The 15,479-nt window shown below is 46.6% G+C and overlaps 1 protein-coding gene across 3 annotated transcripts in view; it reads left to right on the top strand.

Moving 5' to 3' along the window:
• The window catches only part of IPPK (inositol-pentakisphosphate 2-kinase), a 235,871-nt gene that overhangs the window by 155,009 nt on the left and 65,383 nt on the right, over positions 1 to 15,479 (top strand). For all 3 annotated transcript variants that reach the window (XM_033926759.1, XM_033926757.1, XM_033926758.1), the window contains one exon: positions 9,646 to 9,712. In XM_033926759.1, the coding sequence (XP_033782650.1) occupies positions 9,646 to 9,712 (67 nt within the window). The remainder of the gene's footprint in view (positions 1 to 9,645; positions 9,713 to 15,479) is intronic.

The following is a 15,479-nucleotide window of genomic DNA, read 5'->3' as shown; positions in this document are numbered from 1 at the left end:
CCAAGGCAAGACAAATCATGGGCTGCATACGAAGGGGTTTCGTCAGTCGTAAGGCGGAAGTCATTATGCCATTGTATAGATCCATGGTGAGGCCCCACCTGGAATACTGTGTGCAATTCTGGAGGCCGCATTATCGCAAGGATGTGCTGAGACTGGAGTCGGTGCAAAGAATGGCCACCCGGATGGTCTCGGGACTCAAGGATCTACCATACGAAAAACGGCTTGACAAATTACAGCTATACTCGCTCGAGGAGCGCAGAGAGAGGGGGGACATGATCGAGACGTTCAAGTATCTTACGGGCCGCATCGAGGCGGAGGAAGATATCTTCTTTTTCAAGGGTCCCACGACAACAAGAGGGCATCCGTTGAAAATCAGGGGCGGGAAACTACGAGGTGACACCAGGAAATTCTTTTTCACTGAAAGAGTGGTTGATCGCTGGAATAGTCTTCCACTACAGGTGATTGAGGCCAGCAGCGTGCCTGATTTTAAGGCCAAATGGGATCGGCACATGGGATCTATTCACAGGGCAAAGGTAGGGGAGGGACATTAAGGTGGGCAGACTAGATGGGCCGTGGGCCCTTATCTGCCGTCTATTTCTATGTTTCTATGTTTCAGTGATCTACCACCCTTTCTGTGAAGAAATACTTCCTGGTGTCACCACTAAATTTCCCTCCTCTAAGTTTGAGCGGGTGCCCTCTTGTGAACGAGGGTCCCCTGAGAAAGAATATATCGTTTTCCACCTCGACACGACCCGTGACGTACTTAAATGTCTCAATCATGTCACCCCTTTCCCTGCGCTCCTCTAGGGTATAGAGCTGCAGTTTGCCCAGTCTTTCTTCATATGAGAGACCTTTGAGCCCCGCGACCATCCTAGTGGCCATCCGCTGGACCGACTCAGCTCGAAGCACATCTTTCCGGTAGTGTGGCCTCCAGAATTGCACACAGTATTCCAGATGAGGTCTCACCATGGTTCTGTAGAGTGGCATTATGACTTCAGGTTTACGGCTGACGAAGCTTCTATTGATACATCCCATCATTTGCCTTGCCTTTGATGAGGCCTTCTCTACTTGTTTGGCAGCCTTCATGTCTGCACTGATGATTACCCCCAAGTCCCGTTCCTCTGAAGTCCTAGCTAGTGTTTCTCCATTCAAGGAGTATGTTCTGCATGGATTTCCGCTGCCGAGATGCATGACCTTACATTTTTTAGCGTTGAAGCCTAGCTGCCATGTCGAGGACCAGTTTTCCAACGTGATCAGATCTTGTGTCATACTATCCTGGAGGTTGCTTTCACTTACTATGTTACACAGTTTGGCATCGTCGGCGAACAGTGCTACTTTACCCTGAAGCTCCCGGGTCAAGTCCCCTATGAATATGTTGAAAAGAGATGGTCCCAGGACTGAGCCCTGCGGCACTCCGCTAGTCACCTCCGATGTCTCAGAGAGGGTGCCGTTGACCACCACCCTCTGAAGTCTTCCACTCAGCCAATTACTGACCCATGCAGTTAGTTTCTCACCCAAACCCAGCGATTTCATCTTGTTTAATAGTCTACGGTGTGGGACACTGTCGAAAGCTTTACTGAAATCCAAGTACACTATGTCCAGAGACTCTCCCGAGTCTAGCTTTCCTGTCACCCAATCGAAGAAGCTTATAAGATTGGATTGCCATGACCTGCCTCTGGTGAATCCTTGTTGACAGGGATCCCTTAGATTCCCTTCATCCATTATCGTGTCTAATTTCCCTGGAAAAACGGCGAAACACTTTCTTCTGTTATAACTATTAAAGGCATTTCGTTAAAAATGACTAATAATACTAAAATTCTTGGCGTTACCTTTGACAATAAATTGTCCTTTCATGATCATATAAGTCAAGTCGTAAGATCCACTTTTTATAGACTTCGTCAGATCCGATCGATATCTAAATTTTTATGTTCAAAATCGTTGAATATCTTAATTCATTCACTTGTAATGTCTAAATTAGACTACTGTAATGTTCTATTTACAGGTCTGTCACAGAAAGAAATTAAACGATTACAAATAATCCAGAACTCCGCAATTAAATTAATCTATAAGGCTAAAAAATTCGATCATGTCACACCCCTGCTTAAGAAAGCACACTGGCTCCCAGTAGCACATAGAATAGTATTTAAACAATGTTTACTCATTTTTAAAGCTTTAGAACACAAAACTCCTGCCTTTATATTTAGACTTTTAATACCCTATACTTCCTCTAGATCTCTTAGATCTCAAGATCAGCAACTTTTAGCTATTCCCTCACTAAAAGTTATCAACACAAGGCGTAACACTATCTTTTCCATAACAGCTCCTCAATCTTGGAACAATCTTCCATTGTACATAAGACAGGAAAAAAACTTAACAAAATTTAAGTCAGAACTTAAAAGTTTTCTATATATTGACGCCTTTAATAACTGATCTTTCTTTTTTTTCTCTCCGCATCCATAATTCAAAAGGTCAATTGTCTTTGTCCCCCTTCCTATTGTTTTTCCCCTGAATTTAATTAAATATTTTAAATTTGAATTAGTGATTGTATTATCGAATGTAACCATTAAATATTTTTCCTTTTGTTTCACTATAACCTATTTAAATTACTTTTAAATGTAACGTTATTTGTGTTATGTGTATTTTAGATAATTGTATGTTTAATTTAATAATTGCAAGTGTGTCACCAACGATTTTATTTGTACATCGCCTTGAATTTTGAATTGGCGATAAATCAAAAATACCTAATAAACTTGGAAACTTGGAATAAACTTTAAGTAGAGTTTCCATGAGTTTACACACTATTGATGTGAGACTCACTGGTCTATAATTTGCAGCCTCTGCTCTGCAACCCTTTTTGTGCAGAGGAACGACGTTGGCTGTTTTCCAGTCCAGGGGGACTCTCCCCGTACTTAGGGAGAGATTGAAGAGCATGGCTAACGATTCCGCCAGAACATCGCACAGTTCTCTGAGCACTCTTGGGTGCAAATTGTCCGGTCCCATGGCTTTGTTCACCTTGAGTCTTGAAAGTTCTCTGTAAACATCAGCTGGTGTGAACTCAAAATTCAGAAATGGGTCTTCCTTGCTTTCTTTTGCTTCCAGCCGTGGCCCGTGCCCTGGTGCCTCGCAGGTAAAGACTGAGCAGAAGTAATCGTTCAGTAGTTTGGCTTTTTCAGAATCTGTTTCCACATAATTCCCGTCTGGCGTTCTAAGGCGTACTATCCCGTCTGCGTTCTTTTTCCTGTCGCTAATGTACCTGAAGAAGGATTTGTCCCCTTTTTTAATGTTCTTCGCTAGAGTTTCTTCCATTCGAAGTTTGGCCTCCCTGACTGCTGTTTTGACCGCTGCAGACTTTGTCCTGTATTCAATGTTTGCTTCTTTTTCCCCCGTGCGTTTGTACAAGAGAAACGCTCTTTTCTTATCCTTGACGAGGTACGAGACCTCATCAGTGAACCATTGGGGTTTCTTTTTTCTTTGTTGTTTAGTTACTGATTTTATGTAGCGGATAGTTGCCTCATGAAGGGTCGATTTCAAGGTTGACCACATAACCTCCACATTATCCGTTACTTCTTGAACCTGAAGCGTCTGATGGACGAAGTCTCCCATGCGTGTGAAGTCAGTACCCCGGAAATTGAGTACCCTTGTTTTTGTTTGTGATCTAGGGAAGCCTTTCCTAAGGTTGAACCATACCATGTTATGGTCACTGGTGGCTAGCGGTTCTCCCACCGAGATCTCTGAGACGCTTTCCCCGTTCGTAAGTACCAGGTCCAGGATGGCCTGGGCCCTAGTGGGTTCTAATACCAATTGTTTGAGCCGTACTCCCTTCATGGACGTTAATATCTTCCTGCTATCACAAGTAGTCGCTGAGAGTGTGTTCCAATCTACATCAGGCATGTTAAAGTCTCCTAACAGAACAACGTCTCCCCGTAAGGTGATATTCTCAATGTCTTCAATTAATTCAATGTCCTTGTGCTCCGATTGTCTTGGAGGTCTGTACACCATACCAAGATACAGGCATTTTTCTCCGCCTCTGGCCAGGTTTACCCAGATGGATTCCCCAGTATACTTGATATCCGTGATTCTGGTTGTCTTGATGTTTTCTTTGATGTAAAGTGCTACCCCTCCTCCTAACTTACCCTCTCTGTCTTGGCGAAGCAGGTTGTATCCTGGTATAGTTATATCCCACCCATGAGAATCTGTGAACCATGTCTCTGAAATTGCTACTATGTCTAGGTCTGCATTAACTATTTCTGTTTCCAGTTCTAGAAATTTATTCCCTAGGCTGTGTGCATTAACATACATAGCTCTCCACTCTTTTTGTTTACTAAGTTCATGCAGAGAGCCACCCATTTGAGTTAAAGTGACTCCTAGCAATTCTTTTGCAGTAAGGGTACTTACCTTAGACTTAGAAGCGGAGTTTTGGTTCGCCACATCAGGATTGTTACTTACTGCTCTGGTGTAAAAGTGGGTACCCACCCCCGACTTACCTAGTTTAAAGCCTTTCGAAGTAGGTGGGCTAGTCAGTGTCCGAAGACGTTCTTACCTCTGTTGGTCAAGTGGAGTCCGTCTGGTCCCTGATATGGGTCATGAGGGGGTCATGAGGGGGCATATGAAGGTGGAGGTGAGATGCTAAACTGGAAAAGTGCATAGGAAGATGTTTATATTGGGCCGCAATATATAAACAGGCACCATATAGTTTTACAATATTAAAGATTTAAAAAGAGTACAGAGAATAGTTAGTGATTTAGAGAGAAGTGAATAAGGACTACACTAACAATTGGTTAAGATTTATCAAGTGATTTTCTTTTATAAGACACTGTTATTTGGAACAGAGGAGATTGAGAGGGGACAAGATCGAAACATTCAAAGTACTGAAGGGGATAGACTTAGTAGATAAGGACAGGTTGTTCACCCTCTCCAAGGTAGAGAGAACGAGAGGGCACTCTCTAAAGTTAAAAGGGGATAGATTCCGTACAAACGTAAGGAAGTTCTTCTTCACCCAGAGAGTGGTAGAAAACTGGAATGCTCTTCCGGAATCTGTCATAGGGGAAAACACCCTCCAGGGATTCAAGACAAAGTTAGACAAGTTTCTGCTGAACAAGAATGTGTGCAGGTAGGGGCTAGTCTCAGTTAGGGTGCTGGTCTTTAACTGGAGGGCCGCCGTGTGAGCAGACTGCTGGGCATGATGAACCACTGGTCTGACCCAGCAGCGGCAATTCTTATGTAATTTCTATTGTATAAACCGCCAAGACCTGATGGTTTGGCGGTATATGAAAATAAACTATTATTATTATTATCTTGGACTTGGGGTCATAGGGAGATGGGAAGCAGATGCTAGATAATGAGGAGAGAAAGAGGAGGGCAGGTGCTGGACAGAGAGACGAGAAGGTGGGAGAGCAAGAGAGACAGGAATGCTGCACAAGGGGGGATAGAGAGCGCAAAAGGGGGGGAGGGATTATCAGGTTACTGTTAAGATGGGTTATTTTACCACAAGTCATACTATTTTAGCACAGTGTCTCGTTGAATAAAATGGGATCCTGTGCTATGATCTGTGGTAAAATAACCTGTCTTAATAGAAGCCAACGTTGATAACTTTCCCCTTAATAGAGTACAGCAAGGAAGATTTTGGACAGAAAGGAAGGAGATGAAAGACTGAGGGAAGAGAGATGAGCTAGGATGAGGGACAGATGCAGTAAGAGGGAGATTGAGGATGGATGGTAAGGAGGAGGAATTTAAATTTTTGGGGATAAAGAAAGAAAATTAAATGGAATCAAGCTGAGAGGTAGAAATTGGTGTCCAAGATGGATATAGGAAAGACAGTATCAGATGGTCTGGAGAACGTGGAAGGAAAGAGTTAAAAGAAGACAGAGGACAACAGAAATCAGAAACCCAAGTCCCGCTTTTCTGTCGTGCACATAATTCTTCACCACCTAAACTGTACCATTTCCTTGGGTTTTTGCAGGCCAAATGCATGATCTTGCATTTCTTAGCATTAAATTGTAGCTGCCAAGTTTCCGACCATTCTTCAAGCTTCGCCAGGTCGTTCTTCATGTTATTCACACCATCCTGGTACCATCTGCAAAGAGGCAAATCTTACCTGATAGGCTGCAGCAATATCATTTATAAAAATGTTAAAAAGAATAGGCCCAAGAACAGAACCTTGAGGCACACCACTGGTAACATCCCTTTCCTCAGAGCGATCTCCATTGATCACTACCCTCTGTCCCCTTCCACTCAACCAGTTCTTGACCCAGCCCGTCACTTTGGGACCCATCTCGAGGGCACTCAGTTTATTTATTAGACGTCTGTGTGGAACATTGTCAAAGGCTTTGCTAAAATCTAAATACAGCATATCTAGCACACTTCCTCTATTCAATTCTCTGGTCACCCAGTCAAAGAAATTGATCAGGTTTGTCTTGACAAGACCTACCTCTAGTGAATCCATGTTGCCTCCAGCCCTATAATCCACAGGATTCCAGAAACTTCACCGTTCTCTATTTAAAAGTGTTTCTATTAATTTTGCTTACCACAGAAGTTGTAATTCCATACTTCTTCCTTACTTCCTCTTTTGTGGAGAGGGATCACATCCAGTCCTTCGGTACCACTCCCGACTCTAGAGTTTCATTGAAAAGGTCAGTCAGTGGAGCCACCAGAGCTTCCCTAAGTTCCTTCAGCACCCTCGTATGTACACCATCTGGCCCCATTGTTTTGTCTACTTTTATTTTAGCTAGCTCCTCACGAACACAACCCTCTGAAAATCGATCAGGGTCTACCACTCCTCCATCCCTATTCATTTTTGTCTTCTATGGTCCTGCTCTCGGCACTACAGCCGTGAACACAGAACAGAAATATTTGTTAAGCAATTCAGCCTTTTCTTTATTAGCTTCTACATATTTCTCTCCTTCACCTTTGAATCTCACAATGCCACTTTTGTGCTTCTTCCTATTACTAATATATCTAAAAAAGTCTTGCCTTCCCACTTTACCTTGTCAGCTATTTTTTCTTCCATTTGCATCTTTGCTTTCCTGACTACATGACTAGCCTCTGTTAACTTTCAAATATTTTTGCCTGCCTTTCTCTTTCTGTGATCTTTTGTAGTTTATGAAAGCTAACCTCTTATTCCTCACCTTCTCAGGTATTTTTGAGAACCAAAGTGGCCTTCTTTTCCTCGTACTTTTACTTATTTGCCTCACAAAAAGGTTTGTCGCTCTTAACAATTACTCCTTTCAGTTTTGCCCACTGCATTTCCACTCATTCCAGATGATTTGATCCAGACTACAATTCCTTGACATAATCCCCATCCGAACAAAGTTCGTTTTTTGAAGTCTAGAACCTTTGCTCTTGAATGAGCCCTCTATATACCCATCTTAATATTAAACCATACCATGCAGTGATCACTGGATGCCAGATGATCACCCACTGTAACATCAAAAACACTTTCCCCGTTTGTAAGCACTAAGTCCAACATGGGTTCCAATACTAACTGCTGAACTCCTTGTAGAGAATCCAGGATCTCCCTACTTCTAGAAGACCCCGCAATAAAGATAGGAATACCCCAATCAACATCTGGCATGTTAGAATCACCTATTAGTAAAACTTCCCTTTTTAGGTATTTTTTGAATGTGTACTATTAAATCTCTGTTAACTTCTTCTGTCTGTGAAGGAGGCCTGTATATCACACCAATGTAAATATATTCACCATTCCTTCTTTCCAAATTGATCCACAGTTCCTCTTCCTTTCCCTGCAGATCCTGCAATTGTGTGGCTTTAATATGATCTTTAACATATAATAATAATTTATTTCTTTTATACCGCCAAAGCCATGGTAGTTTGAGGCGGTTTACAATAAGAAGAGCTGGACAGTCAGCGACATAGTTACATTGAGGAAGCAATGAATTCAGTATACAGAATAGGAGAGATAATGAACAACAAATTCTTAGATGACAAATCGGTTGAACAGTTTAATTTTTACTAATTTTCTAAAACTAAAATAGGATGAAGAGTGCATGATAATGTTACCCAGCCAGTCGTTCAGTTTACCTGCCTGGAAAGCTAGAGTTTTGTCCAGGAATCTTTTGTAACGGCAAGCCTTTATTGTTGGGTGTGTAAATATGTGAATTCTACGTGTGGGCCTAATAGTAAAACCCAAATTGAAGTAGGAAACCAGGTACATAGGGCCAAACCAAAGATTGATTTGAAACAGAGACAAGAAAATTTAAATAAAACTCTTGCCTCGAGGGGCAGCCAATAAAGTTTTTGATAATAGGGACTAACGTGTTCCCATTTTTTTTAAACCTTAAATCAGACGTACTGTCGAATTTTGAATAATTCTGAGTCTTCCTAACCTGTCTTTGAATAATTAGGAGTCTTCCTAACCTGTCTTTCCTGAACAGATTATAGCCCTGTATAACTACATCCCAGTCATGGTTCTCCGTGAACCACGTCTGTGATCTTCACTATATCCAAATTTTCATCTCAAATTTTAGATCCAGAATCTTGTTTCCCATACTTCGAGCATTAGTATATACTGCTTTCCAGACATTGCACCTTTTTCCCTTCTATGTAGAGGTATTCAGTGATTTACTTACCTGAGAGCTTATACTACTACTACTACTACTACTACTACTATTCTCTGGGGGCTTTGATCACCCTGCCCCATCACTTCTAATTTAAAGCCCTCTTTAGTAGATTAGCCAGCTTGCTGCCAAAGATGCTTCTTCCCTTCTTTGATGGATGCACACCATCCCTACTAAGCAGCCCTTGGAAAATCATTCCATAGTCCAGGTAGCCAAAACGCTCTTGACAACACCATCCATGTAGCCATGCATTCATCTCCAAGATGCGAGCTTCTCTGCCTTGGTCTTTATCCTCGACCGTGAGGATGGATGAGAATACCACCTGCACACCTGTCTGCTTCACCTTCTCTCCTAGAGCCACAAAGTTGCTTTTGATATGTTTGCAGGGGTATGAGCAGTATCATTAGTGCCAACATGGATAAGCAGCATCAGATAATAGTTATCAGGCTTGATGAGTCTCGGCAAACTCTCCGTAATATCTTGGATTTTGGCACCAGGCAGACAGCATACTTCTTGTGACATCGTGTCTGGTCTGCAGATGGATGCTTCTGTACCCCTCATAAGGGAATTGCCAACTACCACTACCTTACAGCTCATAGTATATGAGGAGGGTTTGTTTTTTTTTATGCCTATGAGATTTTATCCTGCTATATCTGTCACCTGTCTAGAATGGAGGTTGCAATCTGAGACTTTTTCATCCTCATTTTTCATTTTATTGGATGCTCTGCTTCTCAGGGGCACTTGTTGTGCTCCTATATTAATGTTTGTGATAACCTGTTTTGTTTTTGATAACAAGAAGAAGTGTGTTTAGTTATTAAAGGGGTACTCCATGACAGACACTTGCTATGGTACTACCTGTGCTCCAACCCTCAGATTCTCCCCCTTTGATCCCTCATCGCGGACTTACCCAGAGGTGATCCTTTGTAGTCCAGTGGGTTGAAGTAGGAGCCCTCTACTCCCGGCCTATATGACTCTGGATTCAAAATGGCATCATTGACCCCTTGCGATAGCGGTAGGGTCAGCTTTCCATGTAAGGACTGACAGTTTGACCAATTGTTTGTTTATTTTGTAGGAAGTTGTGCAGCTGCCTTTGGAATTCTTGAAGCGACTTTGTTTAAAGATCCAATCAGAAAGACCAGGTGAGAAATTGGCATAAAGCTGTAAGTAACTTGTAATCACAGAGAACCCTGCAGCAGTATTGGACACGCAGGAGATCTCATGCATACAGGAGTACAAAATTATTTCCCCCTTCTACCCTTTTTTAAAAACGTGCATCTTTCTTCTTTTAAACTTCCAGTTCAGTTGTAACCTGGACTGGAATCTGTTGCCCTGATCCTTCATTTGTAATGACCTAGAGATTTTTTGAATCCCCTCCCCTTGTAGTTCAGTCATTGTAATGATGGTTCTTGGAAGGGGCCATGCATTAGAGATCTTTTTCTGGAGCCCTGGAAATCATGGACTTATAACCCATCCTGGGCGCTTTGGGGAGGATGGGATAGAAAACGAATTAAAAAAACAAAAATCCAACCACCAGTAGTATTGTCATTGTGTATTCACACTGTCTATCTGTCAAGGTTGTGGATAGGGTATCTGGAAATCTTTGCTTATCCCAGGACAAGTAGGCAGCCTATTCTCAACATGTGGGTGACGTCATCCACGGAGCCCGGATGTGGACAGCTACGCAAGCTGATTTGCTTGCAAAACTTAGAAAGTTTGCGACTGCCGCACCGCCCAAGCAAAGGAGCGCGTCCCCTCAGTTTTCCGTGGAGCCGAGTTGTGTATTCGACGCTCTGCGCTAGACTCAGTTCTACTTTGTGCCTTCTCTCACCGCGGCTTGTGTTTTTTTGTTTTAATAACAGGGTCGCTTTGTTTTTTGTGCGTAAGAGAATATGTTTGGCTGAGTGGGTTGGGGGGATGCCAGATCGCGGGGGGGAGGGGGGCTCTCATAAATCGAGGTTTGACTGTATTTTAAAAAACACCCTAAGATTCAAGATTCTGCATGCAGTACAACCCCAAGAGAAAAAGAAATAAATGTATTACTTCCTAGCAGTGCAAAAGATAGACAGCAGATTAAAATGCTCAAAATTGACACAATTCAAACACTAACTTGAAAATAAAACCATTCCCCCTACCTTTGTTGTCTCCCTCCCTCCATGCTAAGCCTCCTTCCTGCGGATGTCTAACCTGGCCGGCTCCAACCTGGCTGTTTTATGCAGCCCGCAGTCCAATGCCCCCAGTGTTACCTTGTGGCCGGCTCCCTCCTCCTCACAGCCGCAGTGTGCACGGAGCCGCGTGTAGCGGCTCCTTGTGCATCCTGTATCTGAACCGGAAGCCTTCTCTCTGATGTTGCAACGTCGGAGGGAATGCTTCTGGATGAGGCATGGGATGTGCAAGGAGCTGTTGCATGCGGCTCCGTGCACACTACGGCTGTGAGGAGGAGGGAGCCGGCCACAAGGTTAGACTGGGGGCATTGAACCGTGGGCCGCATAAAACGACCGGGCATGCCGGATTTGACACCTGTGCTCTAGAACAGTGTTCAACCCCTGGTCCGCAGAAATTTTCTGCCGGTCCACAGGGCTGGCACATCCATCAGGCCCAAGACAGTGTTCTTCAGCCGCCGGTCCACGGTGCGATCAATGCGGTGTCTTCGGGCCGGCTCCCTGAGTGCTGAAGTGCACAAAGCCATGGGAAAAGGCTCCTACCCGCATCCTGCACCTGAACAGGAAGCTTTCTCTCTGATGTCGCAATCTCAGAGGGAAGGCTTCCAGATGAGGCGTGGGACGTGCACAAGGAGCCACTGCCCACAGCTTCGTGTAATGCAATACTCGGGGAGCCGGCTCGAATACGCCGCGTTGATCGCACTGAGGACCGGCCCGAAGATAACACCAGGGGGCAGGCCAGAAGGCAAGGCACATGGAGGGAGAGAGACAACAACGGTAGGGGAAATGCTTTTATTTTTTTTTTTATTTAGTGATTGATTTGTCTATTCAGGATTTTATTTAGTGATTGATTTGTTCAGGAAGAAATGCATTTGTTTCTTTTCTTCTGGGGTTGTACTGCTTGCAGAGTCTTGCATCTTAGGGTTTGTTTGTAAATATTAGTACTTTGAGTTTATCCCAGGACAAGCAGGCAGGTATTCTCACTAGTGGGTGATGTCATCCGACAGAGCCCCGATACGGACATCTTGCAAGCATGTCTTGCTTGAAGAAACTCAGAAGTTTCGAGATGCCCGCACCGCGCATGCGCCAGTGCCTTCCCGCCCGATGCTCCGGGCGTGTCTCCTCAGTTCTCTTTCTTCCGCGGAGCTGAGAAATCTATCTTCAATTTGCGCCCATTGAATCTCTTTTTTTGCCTTCTTTTTTACCGCGGGTTGAGTTCTTTTGGCTCTCCTGTGCATTTATTTCTTTCTTTGATTTCTTTTTTAAAAAAAAAAAATAAATTTTTCCTTCCAATACCGGGTCGGCCGCGTGGCTGGGGCCCCGCGCCTTCGACCTTGCGGCGGAGCTTTTCCGGCCTATGTCCCGGCCGATTACCGGTTTTAAAAAGTGTAGCAAGTTCCAGCGCGCGATTTCGCTCACGGACCCTCATCGATGCTGCTTACAGTGTCTGGGACCGGATCACTTCCCGAAATCGTGCCGGCCTTGCTCCACTCTGACGGCGAGAGCGTTTAAGCGTCGCTGTCTGCTGTGGGAGTCCATGTTCAAGATGGAAGCTTCATCGGATCCTGCAGCTTCGACATCGATGGGTGCTTCGACTCCTTCGGCGAAGCCCTCTGCCTCCCCGGCTGCTTCGGGCCTCCTGAAGCCGGCATCGTTCACGCCGGTTTCGGCCCCGACTTCGGCGCCGGTGCCTTCATCCGTCTCCTCGGAGCAGGTATCGACCCCGACTGTTCCACCAGTGGTGCTAAAAGGTGCCGAAGGCTGGCAAGCAGAAGCACGCAGCACCCAAGGAGCGCGGAGACCGTGCGGAAGGGCCCCCTTTTGGTGCGAATCCCTCCATATCGGCTTCGTTGCGGTCCATCCTGGAGGCTCAGTTCGTGGAGCTCATGCAGACCATGGGGCCTCGGCTGATTGCCACCATCCAGGGTGACCTTCCAGCTTCGGCTTCGAGGGGCGGACCGCCCCCTCCTCCTCCTCCTCGCCGCACGACCTCGTTGCTCGGCGAGGAGGAGCGGTGAGCGGTGTCCGGGTCCTCGAGGAGGTCCTCCGTTAGCGCTGTACCTCCTTTGGAACCGATTCCCTCGAGGAGGGCCTCCCTTAGTGATATGCCTCCCTTGGAGCCCATCCCCTCGAGGAAAGCCTCGTTTAGTGACCTGCCTCCCTTGGAACCGATTACTCTGCCCCATGACTCAGTATGGCGTCCACCTTCGGGACCACCCAGTCCTGGGCATAGCAGGAAGCAGGACGAGTTCTTCCGAACCCCCTATCAGACCTGGGCGGCGTCGGGGGGGGGGGGGGGCGATGACTCTGCCGCCTCTGCGATCGACGGCATCGAGTCCAATCTGCTCCTTGGAAGCGTCTGACCCAGTTTCTCACAGACGGGCTCGATCCCCTTCCAGGCATCGGGAGGGGCATCGATCCAGACATTCTTCGAAGCATTCCTCTCGACACTCGACCGTTTCGCCTCAGAAGAAATTGCCTCGGTTGGGGTATGCGGCTTCGACTGGGTCTCCTCCTCCGGGCCCAGAGTTCGAGGACACAGAGGTTTTCTACTCGTCCTGTTGCTCGCAGGCCTCTCTGGAGCCTGAAGCCTCTTCTTCTTCTAGTCCGTCTCGCAGACCGGCGACGGCGGACCAACTGTCCTTTTCATCGTTCCTCAGGCAGATGGCGGATGACATGGACATTACTCTCGATGCTGGGTCTCGATATTCCAAGGAGTACCTCAATACCATGCACTTGCCTCGTCCTCCAGCAGAGTCCTTGCGGCTTCCCCTGCACAAGCTCCTCGACCAGACCTTCATGCGATGCTTCGAATCTCCTTACTCTATCCCTGCGGTCCCTGGCAAATTGGATGTGCGGTACCGCACGGTGCATCATAAAGGCTTCGAGGGTCCTCAGCTTTCTCACCAGTCCCTCCTGGTCGAATCCTCGCTCAAGCGGTCTCATCCTGGCCAGGTCTATGCTTCAGTGCCTCCGGGCCGCGAGGGCAGAACCATGGATAAGTTTGGTCGACGCATCTATCAAAATTCGATGATGGCGTCTCGAGTCCTGAATTACAATTTCCACTTTGCAGCCTACTTGGAATTTTTTCTACCTGTGCTTCGGAAGTTCACATCATACATCGAATCCCAGGCTAGGTTTGAGTTTGAAGAAGTGGTTGCTTCGCTGTCCCAACTTCGGCTTCAGTTAATGCAATCTGCCTATGATGCGTTCGAGCTCTCCGCCCGAGCGGCGGCCTGCTCGGTGGCGATGCGCCGGTTGGCCTGGTTGCGAACCATTGATATGGACCCGAATCTTCAGGACCGCCTGGCGAACGTCCCGTGTGCTGGGGCGGATCTTTTTGACAAATCCATCGAGACTGTCACGAAGAAGTTGTCTGACCACAAAAAGTCCTTCCAATCCATCCTTAGGCCGAAGCCTAAGCCTCAGCAGTCTCGACCTTCTCGTCCGCCGTTGATTTATCAGAGGCGTTATCAGCCGAGGCAAACTCCACCTGCGAGGAAACCGGCGATGCGCCAGCCTCCCCAGAAGGGTCAGCCTAAGTCTCAGTCGCCTGCTGTCCCTAAGACCACTCAGCCTTTTTGATTGTCTCGTCGAGGGCATAACCAACCTCGTTCTGCCTCCCCCTGTTTTTCCCATTGGAGGGCGCCTCCATCATTTTTATCATCGCTGGGAGGCCATAACAACCGACCTCTGGGTCCTTACTATCATCAAGGAAGGATACTCTCTTCATTTCCATCGGGTCCCTCCGGACCACCCTCCAAGAGAGTATCCTTCCAACTTGACTCAGACCGCCCTTCTTCTCCAGGAAGCTCAGGCTTTGCTCCGGCTTCGTGCCGTGGAGCCGGTCCCGACGGACCAACTGAACCAGGGGTTTTACTCCCGGTACTTCCTTGTTCCGAAGAAGACGGGCGACCTGCGACCCATTTTGGACCTCAGGGCCCTCAACAAATTCCTAGTCAGAGAGAGGTTTCGCATGCTGACGCTTGCTTCTCTCTACCCTCTCCTCGAGCGGAACGACTGGTTATGCTCTCTGGATCTCAAGGAGGCCTACACTCACATTCCCATTCATCCGGCCTCCCGCAAGTTCCTCAGATTTCGGGTGGGACATCTACATCTGCAGTATCGAGTGCTTCCATTCGGCCTGTCCTCGTCTCCCAGAGTCTTCACGAAGTGTCTGGTGGTGGTGGCCGCTGCACTCCGGAACAAGGGTCTTCAGGTATTTCCATACCTCGACGACTGGCTCATCAAGGCCCCGTCAGCTCCAAAGGTCATTTCGGCGACCTTGACCACGATCTGCTTCCTGCAGAGCCTGGGCTTCGAGATCAATTTTCCCAAATCTCATCTGCAGCCTACCCAGTCCCTTCCCTTCATCGGGGCGGTACTGGACACCATTCAGCTTCGAGCATTCCTTCCTCCTCAGCGCATGGATGCTCTTCTTCGTCTCTGCCAGTCTGTGTCTTCTCGCCAGTCCATCTCAGCGAGACACATGATGGTCCTCCTGGGCCACATGGCCTCTACAGTTCATGTGACACCCTTTGCCAGGCTCCATCTCAGAATTCCTCAGTGGACCCTGGCTTCTCAATGGACTCAAGTGTCAGACCCGTTGACTCGACACATCATAGTCACTCCTGCTCTTCAGCAGTCTCTACTTTGGTGGATGACCTCTTCGAATCTATCCAGAGGTTTGCTGTTTCACACTCCTCCTCATCAAAAGGTTCTCACAACCGATTCCTCGACCTATGCC

The sequence above is a fragment of the Geotrypetes seraphini genome, chromosome 17 (genome assembly GCF_902459505.1).
Source record: "Geotrypetes seraphini chromosome 17, aGeoSer1.1, whole genome shotgun sequence".
In the NCBI taxonomy this organism is placed as follows: Eukaryota; Metazoa; Chordata; class Amphibia; order Gymnophiona; family Dermophiidae; genus Geotrypetes; species Geotrypetes seraphini.
This window is presented reverse-complemented; position numbering and strand designations above follow the sequence as displayed.